The 23,669-nt window shown below is 46.4% G+C and overlaps 1 protein-coding gene across 6 annotated transcripts in view; it reads left to right on the top strand.

The window, feature by feature from the left end:
• C10H15orf39 (chromosome 10 C15orf39 homolog) overlaps positions 1-19,814 on the top strand; it is a 33,284-nt gene extending 13,470 nt beyond the window's left edge. For 3 of the 6 annotated variants that reach the window (XM_073303434.2, XM_073303433.2, XM_073303435.2), the window contains exons 2-3: positions 1,433-5,083; positions 16,356-19,814. In XM_073303434.2, coding sequence (XP_073159535.2) covers positions 1,492-5,083; positions 16,356-17,203 — 4,440 coding nt within the window. In that variant the 5' untranslated portion in view covers positions 1,433-1,491 and the 3' untranslated portion in view covers positions 17,204-19,814. Of the gene's footprint in view, positions 1-1,432; positions 5,084-12,564; positions 12,782-13,242; positions 13,277-14,263; positions 14,384-16,355 lie in introns of all 6 variants that reach the window. The other 3 variants (XR_012153946.2, XR_012153945.2, XM_073303436.2) reach the window with 3 other exon arrangements.
• Positions 19,815-23,669: the final 3,855 nt, after the last annotated feature.

A 23,669-nucleotide genomic window follows, 5' to 3' on the forward strand; every position in this document is an offset into this window, starting at 1 on the left:
GGAGAAGTTTGTAGCTCACTTTGCTTCCAACTAACATCCCCAAATTCATTCCTTATATATTGGTTTAGGTTAGGAGACAGAAAATCCTTTGAGGAGGGAAAAGCTACTTTCCCATAATGTATCCTAGTGTTTCTTCTCTCTTCAGTATCTCAATTTACCTCAGTACTTGATGGAATTTCTTTTATGGTATCCCAGTTTATATGATTGATAAGCGAAAGGAATTTCTAATCCAGTTTTTATTATTAACAGCTGTGGTAACAGGCAATTTCTAATGAGTTAAAAACATCTTTCAATGGGTCATGTTTTCATAAATCACAGAAAACATCTGCAATAACAAATACATCTTATCAATCACAGAACTTAATTGTATTATAAATAAGGCCCTACTTAATTTGTGATATTGTGGCTTCTGCAATATTAGGCTTCCTCTGCAATTTTGGTTTTAATTAGCTTACTTTGCATAGTCCACAATTTTGCGTACAGTAGAACCCATTTATTCAAGCTGATAGCGGTGGGGGCTCAGGCTGTCAGTTGCAGCAAAATGTCTGGTTATTCAAAAACAACCCTGCTTCCCACCACCACCACCACCACCTCCCAGGCATAACATAATACTTGAGTGTTTATATTGTTCCAGCAAATTTTTCTTAATCAAATAGGTCTACTCTATTCCAAATCACTGCAATTAATAGAGGTCCATTATTACTTTTTTGCGATTTTCCATGTCTGGTCTGCAACGCAGCTGCAATTATTTGACAATCATCCCGCAATTCAAGTAGGGCCTTAACAGAGTAATTGATGATGGATGCTTAAAATTATGTTCATTCTAGCACACTTCTGTAGTATGAGGCATCCTTTGTTATTGCCAGGGGTCCCTTCTTGGACATCTAGATTAGATCAAGGGAGTTAAAAGATCCATACACATTTCCTTATGAGTACATGCCTTTCCTTCATTTTGTCGATGAGGTTCAAGTTAACTACAGAGAACTTTTCAGTTGAATAGGTACAGAGACTAAATCATACAAATGCACAACATAAAAAGGATTGTGGTTAACATATAAAAGAACTATAGTGGATATTAAAACCCCTAACACTGCCAAGCCTCACAAGTTTATCAAAGGTTTTATGATATTTGGTGTTTGCTCATAAAACCCCAGTTTTTGGAATCATGGGATTACCTGAAAATCTCAGTTTTCATTTAAACAGTTTATAGTCCTCATGGTTGCAGAGAAAAGCATGAAAAAAGTGACCCTTAAAGGTTTACGAAGTAGAAGGCAAATAAACCTAAAATGTACTCTCTACATTTTACACCTCTGGTTCTCCCCAGTTGTTATCAAAATAACATGGCAAGACAATTTTGCGTGGCAAGTTTCTGTGTGACTTGGTTTTGGCCCCTTTTGCTTAAATCACTGTCTTCCTTTTTCTTCTCTTTCAGGCAAGTCGGAGTGAATCCCTTATTGTGCATTCAGGACACAAGGTGGAGACTGACTTATAATGGCTGGGAAACGACACTCAGAGGACCTGGACCCTGTGACCTACAACAAGTTACCTCGGCTGGAGACAGAGCCAAATTGTGTCCTCCCCACGGGCTTGTGTAAATCGAGCCCCTTGCCTAGTCATGGCTCTGAAAACCATTTCAGCTACAAGGGAACCTACTTTGCTTACCCGCTGCAAAGCCCCGATGGGACTGAGTCTCTGACACACTGGAGTCCAGCTGCATCTTACATACAATATCCAGGTAATGCTGTCAGCCAGCACCTGAGGAGAGATGGTGCACTGATGAACTGCCTGCTGTATGGACGAGAAGCTGAGAGCCTGGGGGTAAGACTACAGAGCTCTGGTGCTGACAAAGGGAAGGACAGCATGGTCCGAGACCACCTGGTTGTTCAGGAGAAGTGGGCAAATCATATGCAGCAGGCTCAGGGCCACGCTTTCCCAGTGCAAAAACCTGCGCTCATAAACAAAACAGTTGCTCAGGCACCTACAGGCTATGCTACCTTGGCAGTGCCCAAGCCAGTTTATAGAAGCCCTATTTGCTATGTGGACCCCAGGGCTTCTGTGTCCTTACAAACTCAGATGGAGAGCATGCAGAAGAGGCCGCTGGAAGTGGAATGGACTGTACCAACCCCAGTATCCTCAGGGCACCATATCCATGTAAAAGACCAGCCATGTGGGACTGCTTTACCCAAGAGAGCCCATCACCCTGATCCCAGGTTCCTGCAGTTACACCAAGGCACAGGGGTTCCCACTAAAGAGATGGTAGCAGCCTCTGTAGGCTTTCCACCTTACCATACAGCATTTGAGAAATACAGAGCACATCAAAGCACCTCCTTCCTTGAAGCAAACTACCCTGCCGTGTACAACAACCAGAAAAGGGTCAAAGATGTACATGGAAGCAGCTTATCCCAACATACATGGTCCAAGCTACAGCCTTCCGCTGACAGCCCACTGGCCCATTCCCAAACAGCAGCCTATCAGGACAGATCTCCAGCTTGCTACTCGGTGTCTCACTACCCACTGACCTCACACAAGCAGATGTTCCTTTATAAGGAGACCCCTCATGCTGAGGAACAGAATGGCACTCTGTCGACCTTGCCAATTGCAGGTGGCTACAAAGGAACCAACTTTCCAGGAAGTGGGGAACCTCAGCCCTTCTGTAGCACTTACTTGAGGCATCATTCCCCGAGAGGCTATTACACCAGCCCTCTGGAGAGCTATGCGTGTAGCCCAGCTGGTCCAATTCCAGTGGCCTCTCCAGCTTTGAAGCCTGGAGTTTCTTCTAGAGAACCTGAGCTCCAGCAGAATTCCAGCTGCAAAGTGGACTATCTGCAGCAGAACCCCAGTTTTGTTTTTGCCCCTTCTGACATGGCTTTGTACAATGCCTCTGTAGCTAATATGGATGCCGGTCATGATCGACACATTGATAGCAGAGTAGCTACTTCTCATGGGACTCAACCGGTGAGGGAGAACCCCAGAAGCAAAGAGGTTGCTAGCCAGCACAGTGCTTTCCAACCGATTGGTGCTCCAGATAGGCTACCTAACAGCTCCGAAAGGCTCACTGAAGTGCTACCTAAAGGAGAGCCAGGCTATGGGTTGGGCCTGTGTCAGACGGAACAACCCAGCCTGCATAGAAAGGAACAATCCCACTCAGAGAGAAGGTCCACTTTATCCATGAAAGAGCCTATGCACAGAAACACAGGGATTCATGAAGCTCAGTTAGGAGCTCCCATTGTCATTACTGATAGTCCAGTTCCGTACCACCACCACCACCACAAAAAAGGAGAAGCCCTCAAGGTCAAAGACAGGCTTGTTTCCTCACCCCAGATCATTTCTTCTGAGGAGAGACGGAAAAGCCTGAAAGATGCAGAGAATTCTCCTCCCTCCTCCCCACCTATGCCAGTTATCAACAACGTCTTTAGCCTGGCACCATACCGGGACTACATAGAAGGGTCTAAAGGGTCGGCAGAGATTCCCTTCTCAAAAGATCACCAAGAGGAAGAGTCCCCCTTCCGAAACAGCCTGGCAAGTGGAGACTGTAAGGCTATCTCAGAGTCACCTTCTGCCAAGGATTCATCAGAAAAGCCCATTGGGAAAGAAGCAACCCAGGCCCTAAAAGGAGAGATGGGGATGGGTGAAAACCTCAGTGCAAAACTGCAGGAGGGAAGCTGTGAGAGCTACAAGCCAAAGATTCTGTCATGCAGCCTGCCAGTGAGAAGTGAGCCACGGAACGGCAGCATCAGCGCTCCAGCTGCCACTGGGAACAGGGAACTTACTCAAGATGATGTAGTGCTAGACCTCAGCTTGAAAAAACTGCTAGTGAAGGCCAATGATCCTCTGAGCCCAGCTGGACAGACTGAGGTGACTCCTAAAGGAGAATGTGGAGAGGAAGAGGCGAAAGAAGGACCACTCAAAAAGCAGAGGGTGTTCGAGGGTTCCAAGACCCAGGCCTTGCCTTTGACTGTGGAAAATAGCTCTGGGGACAAGAGCAACTTCCAGAGCTCGGCAGCCTTCATGTTCAAAAAATACAAAATCTCGAAATCTATCCCGGCACGTGCAGTGCCCCCAATACAAGCCAACAGCCCCCCGGCAGCCGCCCAGGCCAACAGCCCCCCGACAGCCACGCAGGGTCCCCCGGCAGCCGCCCAGGCCAACAGCCCTCCGACAGTGACTCAGGGCCCCCCGGAGGCCACTGAAGCCAACAGCCCACTGAAAGTGACGCAGGGTCCCTCGGCAGCCACCCAGGCCAGCAGTTCCCCAGCACCCAACCAGGGCCCCCTAGCAGCAACGCAGGGCCCCCCAGCACCCATCCAGGCCAACAGCCCCCTGGCAGTGACACAGGGCCCCCTAGCAGCCACCCAGGCCAATATCCAACCCTTGCAGATGACGTGCCTTTATCTGAAACTGCCCGACATTTCAAAGTCCCTGCCCTCCAGTGCCCCAGAGGCCTCCCCGGCACTGGGAGAGACCAACGTCTCGCTGCCCAGCAACTGTGAATCCCCTGCCCAGCAGACTTCATCCAGCCAATATTTCACTGCATTGCACATGTCTCTCTGCAACAGGATTTCATATTTTGTGTCTGGAACATCTCCAGAGCTCCTCAAACAGTGGCTGAGGAAGGTGGAGCTGGACGGGGAACAGAAAGAGAGCTCAAAATCTCCCCTCAAACCCAAGAATGGTTCCCGGATCCTGGAAGCCCAGAAACCCTCCAAAGGCAAGGAGATCTGGCTGGGTTTCCAGGATGTCAGTGTGCTCCTCAGCAAGCTGCTGTCTCAGTTGGAGACCTTCATGTTCACTCGCAAGTGCCCTTTTCCACATGTGGTTCGAGCAGGTGCCATCTTCATTCCCATTCATGTGGTGAAGGAGAAACTGTTCCCCAATATTTCTGGAGCATCTGTGGACCACGTGCTGCAGGAGCACAAGGTGGAGCTGCGCCCCACCACCCTGTCTGAGGAGAAGCTTTTGAGGGACTTAGAGCTTAAGTGCTGTACTTCCAGGATGCTGAAACTGCTCGCCCTGAAACAGCTGCCTGACGTCTATCCAGACCTCCTGAATCTCCACTGGCATGACTGTATCAAACACTATCTTGGTAAGTGGTGCTAACTCTCCAGTAAGCCCTTTCCCATCCCTTAGATTGTTCTGCCAATGGGACATTTTCCATATATTAGTAGCTCTCCAAGAAAGGGGTCAGCTGTACGTGTCCAGTAATGGGCATTTTATTGCGTAGCTGAAAATCTGATGTGCTTGAAAAGAACATTGATCCTGTCTCTCTTCTGCATTCCCTTTCCCATCACTGCTAACTAGCTGACTAAGGTCAACTGATGCATCCTCCTTGCCAAGCAGCCTGCCTCCCCCTCCATCTGACTCATCCAATGGTGTTGGGTCACTGGCCGGTGTTTGTAACATAATACATTCCCCCGGAAACTATCAATCTCGCAGTTCCTGAATTGCAAAATTTCCCACTTGGCCAACACATCCGGGTGCAGGTGGATTAGAATGGAGACCAGTTTCTGTTGATACAGGGATAAGTTGGAACTGTGGGAAAAGAAATAAGGAAATGCAGCTTTCTGGGAGAGATACAAGGTTCTTTATAGAAACTGGCCTAAATGTTGTAGTGGCTCTGTAACATCCAGGCTTTCCAAAATGACCAGTGACTTCGTGTGTCACCATTTTGTGTACCTGCCTTGGCATGCCATAAAGGGGATTGACCTTTAGAGGGCACTTCTTCTGAAAATCGGGTCTCAGGGTGGGTACTCAAAAAGAAAAAGGCACCCAGAATCATTAGTCACTCTTGAAAGCCTTCACCTCAGTTTACAGTGGACAACTTGCAGGTGTGATTAAGTGTTCCCTGTGTGGGCTTGCAAAGTACAGTAACATATACAGCTAGGTAAAGATCCAGCTACCGGGTCCGAGAGGCCTCCCAGATGCTAATGCAAGGGCGCATTGCATAATGTCTTGGCACCAGGCTCTTGTGGCCTCGCCTGTTGGCAGAAGTGAAACTCATGTCGGGAATTCATAACTGCCTGGAGTGACGTCAGGAAACGATTGTTCTGTACTGAGCTGCAGTGTTCCATTGTATGCAGTGGCATGTGCAATGCATCTGAGACCGAGCACTGCACTCTGCTACTGGGTGCTCTCTGAAGCACGGAGTGGCTAGTTTAATACCATTTTGTGTTCCTTAAGGAGACCACAGAAGTTGGATAATCACTGGCAGCAACTGGGGGGGCAAGGGGAGACTTTTCCTTCCTCTTCCACTCCCTGTGTCTTGTCCATTTTGGAGACATGAGTTAATAAGCATTAAAATGTTTACAAGCATATTGAAAAGAGCAGTAAGTGGAGAGGAAGAGGAGAAGGATAGATGAGAGGGGAGTGGAAGAAAAGGATAGCAAGGGATGGGGAGGGCAGATAGAAAAGGGAATGATGTGAGGTAGGAAAAAGAGAGAGGGTGAGATTTCCAAAAGCTTTCCGCACTGAGTTAGGGCCGTGCAGAGTCCTCTTGGAAATCTGACACATACAATTTCTTAAAGGTTTTAAGCCACCAAAAAAATTGACAGATGGGAACTTTCAGCAGGTTTTTTGGGTCTATTTTATCTTCTTCTGTAAGGCCCCATCTAAGCCCACCTTCAACCATAGCATGAATGAGGCTGAAAAAACTCTAAATGGGAAGTTTTTTAGAGTTCCCTCTTAAACCTTTAAAAATTTAAATTGTGTGGGAGGCAATGGGGCCGGACGAGTTGCATCCGAGAGTGCTAAACGAATTGGCGGCTGTGATTGCAGAGCCATTGGCCATTATCTTTGAAAACTCGTGGCGAACGAGGGAAGTCCCAGATGACTGGAAAAAGGCTAATGTAGTGCCAATCTTTAAAAAAGGGAAGAAGGAGGATCCTGGGAACTAGAGTTCCCTCTTAAACCTTTTAAAATTTAAATTGTGTGGGAGGCAATGGGGCCGGACGAGTTGCATCCGAGAGTGCTAAAGGAACTGGCGGCTGTGATTGCAGAGCCATTGGCCATTATCTTTGAAAACTTGTGGCGAACGAGGGAAGTCCCAGATGACTGGAAAAAGGCTAATGTAGTGCCAATCTTTAAAAAAGGGAAGAAGGAGGATCCTGGGAACTACAGGCCAGTCAGCCTCACCTCAGTCCCCGGAAAAATCATGGAGCAGGTCCTCAAAGAATCAATCCTGAAGCACTTACATGAGAGGAAAGTGATCAGGAACAGTCAGCATGGATTCACCAAGGGAAGGTCATGCCTGCCTAATCTAATCGCCTTCTATGATGAGATTACTGGTTCTGTGGATGAAGGGAAAGCAGTGGATGTATTGTTTCTTGACTTTAGCAAAGCTTTTGACATGGTCTCCCACAGTATTCTTGTCAGCAAGTTAAAGAAGTATGGGCTGGATGAATGCACTATAAGGTGGGTAGAAAGTTGGCTAGATTGTCGGGCTCAACGGGTAGTGATCAATGGCTCCATGTCTAGCTGGCAGCCGGTGTCAAGTGGAGTGCCCCAGGGGTCGGTCCTGGGGCCGGTTTTGTTCAATATCTTCATAAATGATCTGGAGGATGGTGTGGATTGCACTCTCAGCAAATTTGCGGATGATACTAAACTAGGAGGAGTGGTAGATACACTGGAGGGCAGGAATAGGATACAGAGAGACCTAGACAAATTGGAGGATTGGGCCAAAAGAAATCTGATGAGGTTCAATAAGGATAAGTGCAGGGTCCTGCACTTAGGACAGAAGAACCCAATGCACCGCTACAGACTAGGGACCGAATGGCTAGGCAGCAGTTCTGCGGAAAAGGACCTGGGGTGACAGTGGACGAGAAGCTGGATATGAGTCAGCAGTGTGCCCTTGTTGCCAAGAAGGCCAGTGGCATTTTGGAATGTATAAGTAGGGGCATAGCGAGCAGATTGAGGGACGTGATCATCCCCCTCTATTCGACATTGGTGAGGCCTCATCTGGAGTACTGTGTCCAGTTTTGGGCCCCACACTACAAGAAGGATGTGGATAAATTGGAGAGAGTCCAGCGAAGGGCAACAAAAATGATTAGGGGTCTGGAACACATGACTTATGAGGAGAGACTGAGGGCACTGGGATTGTTTAGTCTGCAGAAGAGAAGAATGAGGGGGGATTTGATAGCTGCTTTCAACTACCTGAGAGGTGGTTCCAGAGAGGATGGTTCTAGACTATTCTGAGTGGTAGAAGAGGACAGGACAAGGAGTAATGGTCTCAAGTTGCAGTGGGGGAGGTTTAGGTTGGATATTAGGAAAAACTTTTCCACTAGGAGGGTGGTGAAACACTGGAATGCATTACCTAGGGAGGTGGTAGAATCTCCTTCCTTAGAAGTTTTTAAGGTCAGGCTTGACAAAGCCCTGGCTGGGATGATTTAATTGGGGATTGGTCCTACTTTGAGCAGGGGGTTGGACTAGATGACCTCCTGAGTCCCTTCCAACCCTGATATTCTATGATTCTATGATTCAATCACGGCTTTTCTGTAGTATTCAGCCATGACCAGCTACGCCCCATATTTTAACATTTAAATGGGTGGAGGGTCCAAAACTGCAATTTCAGGAGGCCGAACAATATTAATGAGGTCTGATTCTCCTTGTAGTTGACACATGCTATCATTAGTGACAGTCTTTGGGCATGCCATGCTGCCACTCGACGAGATGGATGGGTCTGGAATGGCTGTGGGTCAGATTCTGATCCCACCCTCTAATGATTTACCTCAGTTGATCAAGTGTTGGGTGTCTCCTGTGATGCTTGTGAATGTGGCCATCCCCTCACGTCTGCCCTCAGGCCTGCTTGGAATGTCATGCATCATGCCAGGCAGGATTCCATTGCCGGTTCTGCTCCTGACCCTACCCAGGGGCTGTTGTGCCAGAGGAATTGAAGGCAGCCAGCCAGTTTTCCCGCCTGGTTCCAAACCTGCATGGAAGATGTTGCAGCCAGCTGCCCCAGTGTCCTGCTAGCAAGGGAGGGAAGGGAGCTGAGAATGGAAGGGGATCAGGGTGTATGGCAAAGGCAGAAAGGGGACAGAGCAGGCAGGGGTATATTTGGTGGATAAACTAGTCCATTCTATAACATGTTGAATTGTGCGCACACAGCCTGGCCAGAAGGGCCTATGAGTGCCTGGCCTTACCCTCTGATTTTTCTCTGGACATGGTGACATGCCTCAAGAGAACAGCTCTTTTGCTGTCAGAAATGTCATAGGATTGGCAGGACGGTAGAAATTGAAGGGCGTGGCAGATGCCTCATGGGAAGGTGGAGTGATCTTTGCAGTGGAATCTCTCTAAAAAGAAATATCAAGCCTGCGGCTGTCCGATCCTTGCCACAGAGCTCTATGAACTCTCTCCTGTACTGCAGTATATGACGGTCTGATCAGGGCTCAGGGGTGCAATCCAGACCAGTGAGGGGTTATCACCCTTGGCCTGTAACCCTGGATGCCTCACAATGTTTTGTAGCTCCCAGCCTGGGCCAGTCACAACCAGCCTGCCACCATGTAGGTCACACCTTGAGTGTCTGTGTGCTTAGATGGCCCTTGTTCAGCAACTCTGACCCCAGCAGCCAGTCTACAGCCACCAGCCTGGCTTACAACCAGCAAGATGATCCCAACACACTCCCAATCCCAAATTTCCCCCAAACCGTGTGCTCTGCAATGTTCAGACCTCTCCTGGATGGTTCAGAAGAATAATATGGTTCGTTTGTTCCTCTAAAGACAAACACATCACAACTTATTAACTTAACTTGGGGGCAAGTACACCCTTCTGTTCAAACACATCAAAGAGCTGGTTTATGGTCAGAATAAAATCTACTTATTAACAATAGGACATAAGTGATGCCAAGTAAAAAGAATAAAGCTAGAAAGGGTTACAAGTAAAACAAAAGTGAAAACATGCATCTAAAAGTCTAAACTTAATCTAGCAAGATACCGGCTTTGTTCAAGATGGTTTCTCACCTGTCATTCTTTTTCCTATTCATGGTTGACTTTCCGTCAGGACCTTCCACAAAAGTACAAGGTTCTGGCTTCCCTTGTCATCTTAGGTGAAAGATCTTTGCATAAGCAAGTTTCTGTCCTACATTCAGTTCTAGAGATTTCAACCTCCCCTTTGGTTGAAGGACCCATCCTTCTCAGCTTGCAAGGGGTCTGTTCCCTTGTCTGTCTAGCAGTGGATGCCAAAGATGGCTTCAAGTCTTTGCTTATATCTTCCAAAGTTCCAATGACTTTTTGTTTCAAGGGACAGGAAGACCTCCTGCTATTTCCCCTTCCTGTGAGCTTCCCACCCCATGGCTGGTTTCTCTATAAATGGGGCTTCCATTATTTTTAGTCACACCTTGCTTAATCTCTTTGGAGACAAATAGCTGGCTGTGACATTCCCTCCTGTCTGGGCAGACTGTACAGCCACTGTACAGCCTAATATCAATGAGCATCCATGATTCCCTATGTAGTGTTAATACATACCGATGACATGGGTTTTAGCCCATGAAAGCGAATGCTCAAATAAATTTGTTAGTCTCTAAGGTGCCACAAGTACTCCTCGTTCTTTTTACAATTCATAATGATATTGGTCACCATGTGTCCTTAGTTTTCAGAAGAGACCTAGCTTGATATGTTATAACACAGTAATATTGTAAACAATTGATTGATTCAATTGCTTATCACTTGAGGTTCAGTGCCCCCCAACCTGTCTTTATAGACCAGTAAAGCTTTGCAATGTATTCTTTGAAAAGTAAAACCCAACCAAGTGTCTGTCTCCTGCTGGGTGTAGACGTCTTCTCCCTCACCTGTTAGTGTGAGATTTGCCTCCACCTCTTGTTAGCTTGATGGGTCTGGTTCTGTGATGCATAAATACATTCTCATTGACTTCCAAAGTACTTGAGAAGTAACTCCCAGGTGGGGAAAACACATTCCTTTTGTCTAGGGCAGACCTGTTTACCGACTCTTCCTGGCATAACTGGTTTACATACACTTGAGTCATAATTTCACTCTTAATACACACCACATATTGCACAAGGATACTAATGATCAGTGTGTTAGTTTTCAAATAATACCTCACAAGGCATATTTTGTACAAAGATTATGACAACAGTGTGCAGGGTGTGAATACAGGGGTGCTTAGTGTCACAGCGGGTAAATGTGTGTAGCTTGGAGTGCCCTTAATCCTACCTCTGGCATTTAACACTCTTCTGTCCCTACCCCATAAAACAAGGTACCCTGCCCCTGAGCTCTATCAGTCTAACCAGTCATTCATGTTCTTGCTCACTGCTACCAGATACCATGGTGATGGGTAGTCTTTCAGACAGTAAATAGATAGATCAGAGCTGCAGAGCAGGTATGAGAATTCTAGGTCAAGGCACTGCTTGGCATTCAGTTCAGAAGCCCCTTTTCCCCAGTGCAGATCATGCAGGGAATAGTCTGCTGTATTTCAGTCAGCACTCGCTCCAGGCTAAGAAACTAACTGAATTTTAAAACCAAACAGCACCCGAAGCAGAATGTTTGTTTGTTCTAATGCAAACAAAGTAGCTTTACCTTTTGGGTCCAAGCAGTTATTTAGCATGGGGTAGAGTGGGCCAAGTTGGGCAATGTATGCTCACAGCACTTTTTGGTTTTCTTCAGCATCTTCTATCACTGCTTGGATATGCGCCCTGTGTTGTGATGACAGAGACTTGCTGTGATCTGGAGCGGGACAGCTGGTCACAGCTCAGGGCATAGGGAAGTAGCAAACTGCTCCAATTTTACCTTAGCAGACTGTACAAGTGAGATATATTGTCCTGATCTGCCTATGCGCTGTAGATGGCTGTGTTCCCTTACTGTATTTTTTTTATCTTAAGCAGATGGTTACATTCTTGGGATGTCCCTTAATTTTAAAGGGATGTATTCTGTCCCTGTGGGAGGGATACCTGCTCCAGCTGAATTCTCAGTGGCTGCATTTCTTTTGCATACTCTGGCTGTGAATGGCACCCAAAACCAGCCCTTTAAATAGATGCTCCAAGCTACTAACTGTCCACATATGAACCTGTAACAGCAGAGATTTGGAATAAAAAACAGGGCAAAGGAGCCTAAAAAATCTTGACCTCTAACTGCTGTGACTGTATAATCACCTGCTTTTGTGGCAGTTAAAATGTCTTTCTAGTCATTAGGGCCCTGTTCAGCAAAGCAATTAAACACATGTTTAACGTGAAGCATGTATAGTCCATCAATGTGCTTTGCTGAATAGGGGCTTTGGTCATCTCTAGGTTCCATTATGAGAGGGATGGAGGTCTTTGCTGTTCTCCCTCTATTCTGTACATTTAGGTGTCTTTGAAGGTGTCTTCACTGGCATTAGCATCTCTTTTCGAGTGTTAAAGATAAATCTCCAACAGAAGGTTTGCACTTGCCCCTATGATGTCGCAAGGCAGTAACTGGAGGAGCACTGCATCATTAGAGGCCCTAGTGTTGGGATGAGGTGTTGAGGTCTGTCCTTCCCATTCCCCCCATGGAAAAAGTCAATGGAAAAGTTACTGAGTGTGTTATTCAGGTCAACCCTTGCTGACACTTCTTTGGGAACTTTGGTTTGCTTTGTCTTGTGTAGGCAGAGCCAGTTGGCCAACTTTGACCAGAAACAAAGGGTCTGATCCCTATATGGAACATGTAGATGGGATTCTGTGCAGAGCTAACTGGACTTATTTCCACTGAAAGCCTTAATTACCAGAAAGATGGTGTGTTCCCAGCATGTGCACCCAGACCCAGCCTGTGTTTCTGCAAGGGAAGTACCTCTTGCAATTTTTTTGGAGTGACCCACACAGAAGGTATATTAAACCAGGCCCCTGGCACAATGAGATTACAATTCCCATTTTATTCTCAATGGAATCATCATGATTTAGAGCCTGGCCCTGGAAGGTGCTGAGTGCTTTTGGTTTGGAGGTGCCCTGTCCCTTGTGGAATCAAACCCTCAATTCCATATCAGTCACAATGCAAATCAACCAAGATTTTGCTAGGAAGTCCCAGCTCCTCTGGCCTGGTGAAATTCCTCTGCAACCTTAGCAATAGGTTGTGCAGAGCTCTAAGTGATTAGGGGAAAAGAGATTACTCTGATTTCCCCAGGGGATCAGTTTGTACCCTGAAAAAACCAAGCATAAGTCTCTCTTTGTTTCAAAGTAGAGACTGTGATCCTACCGTAACTAGTTCCAACTGCCCCTTCCAAGTAGCCTTTGAATAGTGTCATCTTTGCTGCGCTTCAGATGATTACCAATAACTTTATTTCTTACAGGTCCAAGTTCACAAGCTGGCCAGCATGCCTCCAAGTAGGTATTTGTTCTTTGTGTGTGTTTTTAATATATTAAAAACAGTTGAAACCGTGCTGTTGGGGAGAACCCCCCAGTTATTTATGGGGCACACAGGTGAAGTGGCACTGGTGTCTGAGCTACTGGCCTTCCATCACAATACTGGACAACAGATTACCATCTGCCCATATGTATGTAACAGTCTGTCTGGAGGAGACAAGAGAGGGAATGGCTGGCCTAGAGTGTGTTGGCAAAACTGGAATAATTCTTGAAAAATTATTCCTGCCTATTCCTCCTCCCAATATGCCTTTAAAATCCCATCCAGAACAAATCACTCTCAAAGGAGCTGAAGGGAGTTAGGTGCCCAAATCCTTTAGACTCCTTGGAAAATCCCACCCCAAATAATTGGACACTATTTGGTCATTAGGTACAACGTAGTTTTGAACACTTACTAAGAGAACATTGACTATCTTTGCTAATTCTGTTTTTAAATTGCATAGGGGTAAAAGCCCCTACTCCAAGAATAATTCTCAATGGTTCATTGTTCAACTGGGAGGATGCACCTAGTGAGGTATTTAAAGGGTATGTCTTGGGTCTAGTACTACTCAATATTTTCATTTGCAACATAACTGATGGAGTGGAGGCTCCACTTACAAAATTTGTGGATGACACTATGCTGGGAGGGGTTGCTAGCACTTTGGAGGACAGGATTAGAATTCAGAAAGGTCTTGACAAATTGACGAATTTGGTCTGAAATCAACAGGATGAAATGCAATGAAGACAAGTGCAAAGTACTAGACTTAAGAAGGAAAAATAAAATAACAAATACAAAACGGGGAATAACTGTCTAGGCAGTAGTGCTGCTGAAAAGGATCTGGGGGTTATAGTGTATCTCAAATTGAATGAGTCAACAGTGTGATGCTGCAGTGAAAAATGCAATTGTGATTCTAGGATGAATTAAGTGTGTTCTATGTAAGACACAAGAGGTAATTGTTCCACTTTACTCAGCAGTGGTGAGGCCTCAGCTCCAGTCTGGAGCACTGCACTTTGAGAAAGATGTGAACAAATTGGAGAGACTCCAGAGGAGAGCAACAAAAATTTATGACGTTTAGAAAACGTAGCCTATGAGTAAGCCCCTTCGTTTTCAGTTTAAACCGATTTTTACTGAAAAAATCTTGGATTTGATAAAAAGTGTTTGTTTGTTTTTTCCAATTTTCACCCTACTTTTGTAGCATTCAAATATATAAAAAAAGTACTTGTTTATTAGGAAAATACAAGACATTGCATGAGATATATGTACGATAATACATTAGTCTGTGTGTGTGTGTGTGCGTATATGCAAAGCTGCCTGTTGATGCAAGGCTATGTATTCGTTTAGGAGAGACACCCAATAAACAAACACGCACACGTGCAAGCTCTGAAGCGTGTGCGCATCTGAACGTACTGATGAATCTCACTCTCACCACGTACACATTTCAAGCTGTTAGCAGATAAGTTTAAAGATCTGACACGCTCAAATGGGAAGGAAACAAAAACCTGTATCCGTATGTGTTTCAGAACACAAGGAAATATTCAAAAGTTTAAAAAAAACAAAAACAGGAGAAAAGGATGAAGTTGAGTGTATGCGCTGCAAATGGTGTGGCCCAATTATTACATGTAAATATTTATAGGCTAACAGTTCTAAGTCTGCAACAGTAAACTGTTTGTTCAAATTAAAAGTTTTATTTGGAGATTAGAGAGATACTGTTTTCTTAAAATCAGAGGTGGCATTGTGTATTAAGTTCTGTTTTTAGTTCTGCAGCAAACCACATTGAATTCCATTCATCAAAGCATTAATCTACTGAATACTTCCCCCTCACCCCCATCCTTCTGTCCACCAAAATAAAACCTGATACTTATCCAGAAAAATTATTAATAGTGTTTTCCACCAATTTTCACCTGTTTTTGTTGTTGTAGCAATAAACACCGATAAATTCATGGAAAAATTAAATAAAATAAAACCTGAAAATGAAGGGCCCTACCTATGAGGAAAGGCTGAAAGATGGGGGCATGTTTAGTCTAGAGAAGAGAAGGCTGGGGGAGATCTGATAAGTATGTTTTAAAGAGGATGGTGATCAATTGTTTTCCATAGCTGGACAAGAAGTAATCAGTTTAGTTTACAACAAGAGAAATTTAGTTTGGATTGTGTGGGGAAATCTTTCTAACCACAAGACCATCAAGCACTGGACGAGGTTACCAATGGAATCCCCAGCACTAGAAGTTTTTAAGAACAGTTCAGACAAACGGGGATGGTCAAGGTATACTTACTCCTGTTTCAGTCTGGGCAAATGGACTAGATGACCCCTTGAGGTCCCTTCCAGCCCTACATTTCTGTGATATTCTAGATCAGATCTCATCAGTACATGATGGCTTCCATTTCCTCATGCTCTAGGCAAAAGCAGGGGCTAGACCAAGGAGAAGCAGTGCAGAAGTGGCCTCCTATCCAAGCTCTGAAGGTTACCCTGTTCTTTTAACTTGATGGTAATTGACTCAGAGCAACTGGAGAGTTGTAGAATAAGCTGATCTTGTTTAAATCGTGAGGGTGGGGCGTGGGCAGGAGCTAATGAAACCCAGTTTTTTGACAGTAGAACATCATTGTCAGAAACACTATAATCTGGAGGTAGCACTTCCATGACAGCCATTTAAAACCCATGGCAGAGCCTCCACTGGTAGCTAATGGCATAGGTTCAAATTCCTCATCCTAGTCATAGGCTGGTGGGTAACCACAGTGCCACGGTATACTCTCTTCTCCCTCATAAGTGTAATGGAATTCTCCTAGGCACTGCTGGCAGAGGAATACAGCAGGGAGTGGTCCATCTCTACAGGTGCTGGATCTGAAGGGACCTTTTTACCAGGCTCCCTTTCAGGTCACTGGAAGTAAGCCCTAAAGAAGGAGGAAATGGAGCCCATTGCATTTTGGCTAGTGACTAGGGTTGAAATTATATGGTGTGCCTATGGCTTCAGTTCTTACAGATGTCGGTCCACACAGTGCAATGAGGGCTTTATTTTAAGCAGGTGAAGGCGCTAACTTAACTGACCGTGTTCTCTCTTCCTCACCTAGGTGAACCTGGTGCAGGGACTCTGACAGATGAAGGCAAAGCAGTAGCAGTGGATTATGTGAAGAAGAAAGCAACTGGAGGCCTGATGGGTGCAAGAGCTGGAACATTGGCCAACTTGTTCAAGGGAAAGCACAGCAAAGGAAAGTTTCTGATCTCGTCTAAGCAGGCGTCTTCTTTCCAGGAGGTGGCTGCTGCACTGGGACCAGAGAAAACCCAGCCGCTTGACGAGAAGCCTCAGGGAAACTGCTCCCCTCCTGATGGAGGGGATAGTTTGCTCAAGGATGAGAGATCATCTTCCCAAGTTGTTCCCAGCTCCCTGGATTCAAAACCAAATGGACTCCCACTGCCCTCTGGTGCCAAGAGGCAACTTCTCCAAACCCACAAGCCTTGTAGGACCCTTCAGCTGAAGCTGACCAGTAAGTCATCCAGGAAGACCAGGAGTACCTCAAGGGTTCTGCACCTCCGGAACTCAATGGTCCGGATCAAATTCCAGAGGGTCCTTCAGGGAGCACAGAGGACTCCTCACCATGACACTAGGGGGATGAGGGGGAGGGGTCCAGCTTCAAGGCGAGGCTGCTCCCTCCTCACCAAGACCTTCAGGCATGATGCAGAGAGTCCGACCTCCCCATCCAGGTACCCGGAACTGGTGGGCAAGCGGATCAGACATCTGTATGAGGAGAATGACAAGACAGAGGCCTGGTACCAGGGAGTGGTGCTGAGGATCCACAAGCGTCACAAGGACCCCCTCAAGACCGTGTATGAGGTGAAGTATGACAGCGAGCCCGAGTGGCAGTACTACCTGGAGATCCTGCAGGACTACAAGAAAGGCTGGCTGAAAGTGGATGAATGAAAGTGAACCTTGGCCATTGCTGGTGGCTCGCAGCACTAGTGGCTCCAACTCAGTAAGAGTAAAAAGCTCTAGGGCTTGTTTATTGTCTTCCGCACCATGGTCCCATCTCTATCAATGGACTAAATGCACCCAGGTGTCGATGGAGAGAAATGCCACATAACTAAATGAGTTAATTCCTTCCTCCTCCGCCACTCACTCTGCACCTTCTGAATGGACACCAAAGCACTGCTGTGCCTTGTGCCTGTAGTGGGAAGTCCAGAAGATAAATTTCACATGGAAGGTCACTGGGCTTGGTTCAGTGGGAGAGGAAAATTGCATCTATTCAAAGCAATATTTCCCTCAGGCTGACCATTCTCCCCGTGTCCATAACCTCCCATTGTTCCTTACTGGCACAGATATCCCCCACTGGGGAGAGCAGTCTCCTTCCTGGAGGCTGGGCTCTCCCATGGAGGCCACCTTCAGTGTTCAAAGGGGACAGGCCCTCCACGTGCACAACCCCAGCAGCCTATAGAGGGCACCACACCAAGCACATGCAGCTCAGGAATAGGAGCAGGGAAGTGGTGTCCCTCTGTTTTTCCACTAGGCACCTTTTCTTCTCCTCTCTCTTTACACAACCTCCCAGCCATGCTCATCCCTCGGTTTTCAGATGGAATGTATTTCTGCTCTTATGCTCCCTTGACTGACAGTTTGTGTGGGTTTCTGTTAAAAATGCACCCTATGAGCAATCCCCTCTGGGTCTAGCTGGTGACTGCTGGAGATACAACATCCTTGAAACTGAGGTGCAATTGGACGTGTGGGGCTTGATTCTGCTGCCAAGGGAGTCATGGCTTTCCGTGGAGCAGGATCTGTCCCTTAGTCAAATTTTGTGATTTCCTGCACTCTATGCAATCCCCTTGGCAATGGTTTGATCTTGCACAGGATCTAAACTGGTCCTGAATTTGGTCCTTATACATCTCCCCCTGTCCGCCAACACACACAGCTTCTTAATTTTTTTAATATTCCTTTTTAGTTTAATATTCTATGGGGGATTTTGAAAGTGCATTTTCTGTGGAGCTGGAAGCTTTACAAGAGACAGACTAAGCCCACTCACGTTAGCTGCCTCATTGCTTCCAGAGCAGCTTGCGTGGGCTTGCTTATGGGTGCTTTTTAAGAACACTTCAGAATGTACAGCACTGATTGGCTGGGACAAGGGCAGTAACTGGCTCTGTTTTCCATTGCTCATCTTGTAAACCTTTCCACTTTCAACCAAGACTGGCTGATCTGTATCTGATCTGCTTTGCAGAATAACCATGTGTTTTGTTTTGTTTTTTTATGGGGAAGGGGTTCTTTGGTTCAATGTGGTTTTTTTGAGGGGAGGGGGGGATGGGGAACTTCACTTTCTGCCACTAAAGGAAGAAAAACTAACTATGAGGGAAGCTGCTCTAAGAACTACCATCTACATCTTCATTGCAGTGCTCCCCATCACTCAACCAACTTTTGCTTCTCCCTCCTTCTTTACACATACTTTATTAATTAAATATAGCTTCTTGCTTTAATACTCTGCCCTTTTTAATCATGAAGGGCTACAGAGATTAAACAGAACATTGGGATTATGACTTCCATAGTTACAGGACTGATTTTGTTTTGAATGAAAACATTTTAAAAATGTTATGAACTTACCTTTGTAAGGAGCTGCTGCCTTGAGGTTTTTGTTTGTTTTATTTAAACTTTTGGCTTCACTTGTTAACTTTGCTGAATCAAGGTGGAGTGAGATAGTGTCACCGGTTAGGAGCTCGCTTCTTAGCTGAGAGACATTCTGAGTGGGTTTTAAAGACTGATTTATTTTTATTTTTTTAAACCTGATTACAATGCAAGTCCTGGATGCTCACTCCTGGGTGTCTTTTTTAAGGAGCTCTTAGGGAATGCACATGCTGGTGAAAATCCTTTATACTTGACAAGGAAATGGGGACGGTCCTAATGTAACAATAAAATGGGGGTGAGGAGAGAGACCTCAGATATGTCTTCAGAACAGCTATAATTTCATTTCCTATAACACTGTCATGATTCCAGACACAATACTGAAGTCTCCCTCTCATCAGCTGAAGTGAATGGCTAAGAACTGACACATCTATGCTCCACCAGGCAACCAAACGGGACTGGCTATTGTGCGGTGGAGAAGTATAAAAGCAGACTCTACACACAGGTATTTTCAGCTGGTCGGGGGAGCAGGCGAACACGTTAAGAGAATTTTTTTTTTTTCACTACAGGAAGTATTTATTTTCAATCTACAAAACTAAAACCAGTGGACTAGTCTTTCCAAAACGGTGTTTTCCTGCTTCTGGAGGCAGTTGCTGCTGCTGCATTGAGTACCATTTTATTTTTAAAATGCTTGTACTGAACACGCAGGCGACTTGGAAAGAGGGGTTCTCTGTGCCGTTCATGCACTCTCTTGCCATGCGCAGTCTGTGAGTAGCATTGTAAAGTGATTCGGAGACCAGTGTTTGTAAATAATATTGTAATTTTTTTGTATAGAGTTGAAGTGGGAGAAAGACCTTCACGTTATTTAATATTTTGTAAGAATATCACCATAAGAGGTGCCTCGCCCTGATTAAAGTGTTTGTTTGTTTTTGAATACTCTGGATTTCTCATTATCCATGTTATTACAGTAGCACCCAATCTGTTACTGGCCCTGTTGTGTAAGGCACTGTATGTACCCAGAGTACGAAATGATCCTTGCCCTGATGAGCCTGCAATCTAAATAGATGTGACAGATGAAGAGTGGGAGGGGAAACAGGAACAGGCCGGAGAAACAACTTGCCAAAAATCTGTCCATGACAAAGCCAGGAATAATACCCAGATCCCCAGAAGCCCAGTTCAGTGCCTTTATAAATCAGACTATGTGGCATAGGCTAAATCCTGTTTTGCTTCAGTGGGACTGCTCCTGTGATCAAATGAGCAGGATTTGACCCTGTGTCTGATATTTGTCTGTCTTACATACACAAACAAAGCTACCTGTAGAGTTTTATCCTGTTTCCATTGAAGCAGAAGGGTGTTCTATTGTTGATTGCAGTGGGAACAGGGGAAGATCTATGCTATGCTGTTCTGCCTTTCAGTATTGACTGGGTCTTATATTTGCACTTTGCCTTCACCCACTTTGGAAAAATTTGTTGCACAGAATCAAACTGCACTTAGTCCTGCTGGACCTCAACCATTGCTACTCCACAGCTGTTGACCCTCATCTCTGTGTTCTTAGGGGAGGTCTGGGGAGGAGGTGACCATATCACGGGACTCCATGTGCAGCCCCCAGCTATGTGCTGCTCCAGTGGTACAGAGGGGATGTAAAAGTGCTACAAGGGGCCAGGGGACAATTCCCCTGACACAGGAACAGCACAAGGCCACTGTTGATTAAGTGTATAGTCAATTGCTTGACCACGCTTTGGTTTGATATGAAATCAATTCAAGAGACCAAATAACCAATATCAGTCAGCGTTATGGCTAAAAACCAATAATGCAGTCCAGGACAAAGGTTCAATACGATACCAGTCTGCGGGAAGCCATCTCATGCAACGTTCTTCCCTTCACCTTCCATAGAGGGTATGCTCCCAAAGTTACATGTTTCAGCTTAGAGCATTGACAGGATGATTTTACAAGTTACAAAACTCCACGTCACTAAAATCCAACCCATCAGTTCATCCCAGTCACTTAAGGAAGGTAAAGGTACAGAATAACATGTTATCTGTGTTTTGGGTATTAGCATTCCAGCTATTGGTCCATGAAGGTACCTCCCTAGTTCATATTAAGATGTAGAACAAATCAATCTTGATTTTTGGCAAGTTTCCTATCTTTTTATGCCAGATACTGAGTTGTACTTTGCAGGTTAGTGTGGGAAGTAACTTAGCCTGAGTGAACAGAACTCTGCGAAAAACACACGCCAATTCAGCTCTTAGTACGTTGTACAAGGTAGTATATACTCACCTAACACCACTGTGCCGGGCCCTCCACCGCTCCCTCACTGCCTTCAGTGTTGGCAGGTGCTAAGGTTGGGAGGAGAAGCATGAGAACAGCCCATATGCGCCTGGGTAAAGCCTTTGCCCTGCCCTTTGAGCTGAACCCTCTGTATGGTGCCTCCCAGAATGTGCAGCATAGAATCTGTCCCCTCACAGCTGAATAAAGAGCTAGTTCTTCCTGCCAGAATTCTTCTGTTCCCTCCCTTGGCCTATTCCATAGAGGAGGAGTGCATACATCATTCTTCATCTCTGAGGTGTTGATGTGCAGTCCTCTTTTTCTTCCTATGAGAAAGAGACAGACACACACGCCCGCCTGCACCTACGTGTACCAGCTGCACTCGTCCATACTGGCCTCTAAAAATCAAGACTTCACTGCCAGTGTTGAAGGAAAGTAGTAGCCCTGTGTTCTCTGAGCTCCACACTGTTCAAAGAAGCAAGGATAAAAGAGGCCCTGGCAGGAGTGCTCAGGGTTTGTTGACACAAACTATTAGACCAGAGCGAGCTGTGGTGTGAAGCTACCATATTCTAGCCTGCCATCAGTATGCACCTCGCTGACCAGCACTAATGGTTGGAGGTAGTCCTATTTCAAAGAGGACTAGATCAAAACCCTCGAATAAACTTAAGATGCAGTGACATGGTCCCTCACCAAAGGCTCTTAAACAAAGTAGGCACTAATGGGATAAGAGGGAAGGTCCTCTCATGGATCAATAACCAGCTATGATAGGAAACAAAGGCCTGGTCTACACTACAGAGTTAGGTCAACATAAACTCTCTTATGTCAAGCTAACTCAAAGCGTATACACTAAAATGTAGCTCCCAATGATGTAACTCGCCCACTACACCAACTTAATTTCACCTGCATGAGAGGTGTAGCACTTAAATCGATGTAGCTAGGTCAACGCAGTGTCAGTGAAGATACTGCATTGCTTACATTGACTTGCTGCCTTTCAGAAAGTTCTTCACACAACGCACCATCAACCTGTGGAATTTGTTGGCAGGGGATGTTGTGAAGGTCAGAAGTATAATGAGGTTTAAAAAAAGATTTAGATCAGTTCATGGAGGATAGGTCCATCAATGGTTATTAGCCAAAATGGGCAGGGATGCAACCCCAGGCTCTGACTGCCAGAAGCTGGGACTGGGCAACGGGATGGATCTGTGGATAAATTGCACTGTTCTGTATGTTCCCTCTGAAGCATCTGACACCATCCAGTGTTGGAAGACAGGATACTGGACTAGATGGACCATTGGTCTGACCCAGTATGGCCGTTCCTATGCTCTGATCAGCAGAGTGTGCCAACATGTACAGACAGTTGGACCATGGCAGGCTACTGCGGGGTTGATTCACACCCCAGCTCACCATGGTCTAATTCATGTAGACCAGTGTTTTTCAACTTTTTTTTTTTCATTTGCGGACCCCTAAAAAATTTCAAATGGAGGTGTCAAAGGTTTCCCTTTGGAAACCTTAGACATAGTCTAAGGTTGAAAACTACTGTTCTATGGTAACGCCAACCTTTTGTGGACCCCTTAGACATCGGCTGCAGACCACAGATGTAGACCAGGCGTTCTCAACCTTTTTCTCTCTGAGGCCCCCCTCTACATGCTATAAAAACTCCACGGCCCGGGGGGCCTTGGGGCTGGGGCCTTGGGTATAGGCATAGTTTGACTTCTATTTTTGGGGGGCAGGGGCTAGCAGGGCTCAAGCCACCTCCGCATGGCAGGGTCCGGGGGAGGGAGCGCCACCTCCACTCCTGACTCAGCTCAGCAGGCCACCCAGCCTGTCTGGGTTGGGCGGGGGGGACGCAACCAAAAATTACAACTCAAAGGTGGGTAGCTTAGCTCAAAAAGTTTGTAAACAGCTTAGTGTGCAGGGAGGGGGTACCTGGGGCTGTGTGCACGTGGGGTGGTTGTGGGTGCAGGGAGGGGGTAGCTGGGGCCATGTGCAGGCGGGGGGAGTAGCTCAGGGTGCCGGGAGGGGTGAAGCTGGGGCTATGTGCAGACAGAGGGTTAGCTCAGTGCAGGAAGGGGAGTAGCTGGGGCTGTGTGCAGGGAGGGAGTAGCTCAGGGTGCAGGGAGGGGTGAAGCGGGGCTGTGTGCAGGCAGGGGGGTAGCTCAGGGTGCAGGGAGGAGGATAAAGGGCTGTGTGCGGGAAGGGGCTAGCTAAGGGTGCAGAGAGGGTGTATGGAGAGGGGTATTAGGGGCAGTGTACTGGGAGGACTCCCCTGTGGTCCCTGCTCCCAGAGAGGTCTGCCAGCCACGGAGCCAGGTCTCCCAACAGGGGGCTCTTACCTGCTGCCTCTGTGGGAGCACAGGGGGCTGGGAGCTGAGGAGCAGCTTCAACCCGGGGCACCAGCAGGAGAGGAGGGAACGCTGCCACTGCCTGCTCCATGGCACCAGCCAGAGCAGCAGCTGCCCTGCACTGCCCGGCTCCTGCTTCCCGCTGCAGTTTGTGGGGCGGGCAATGCACTCCATGTCCCCAACTC

This window comes from Lepidochelys kempii, chromosome 10 (genome assembly GCF_965140285.1).
Source record: "Lepidochelys kempii isolate rLepKem1 chromosome 10, rLepKem1.hap1, whole genome shotgun sequence".
Lineage (NCBI taxonomy): Eukaryota > Metazoa > Chordata > Testudines > Cheloniidae > Lepidochelys > Lepidochelys kempii.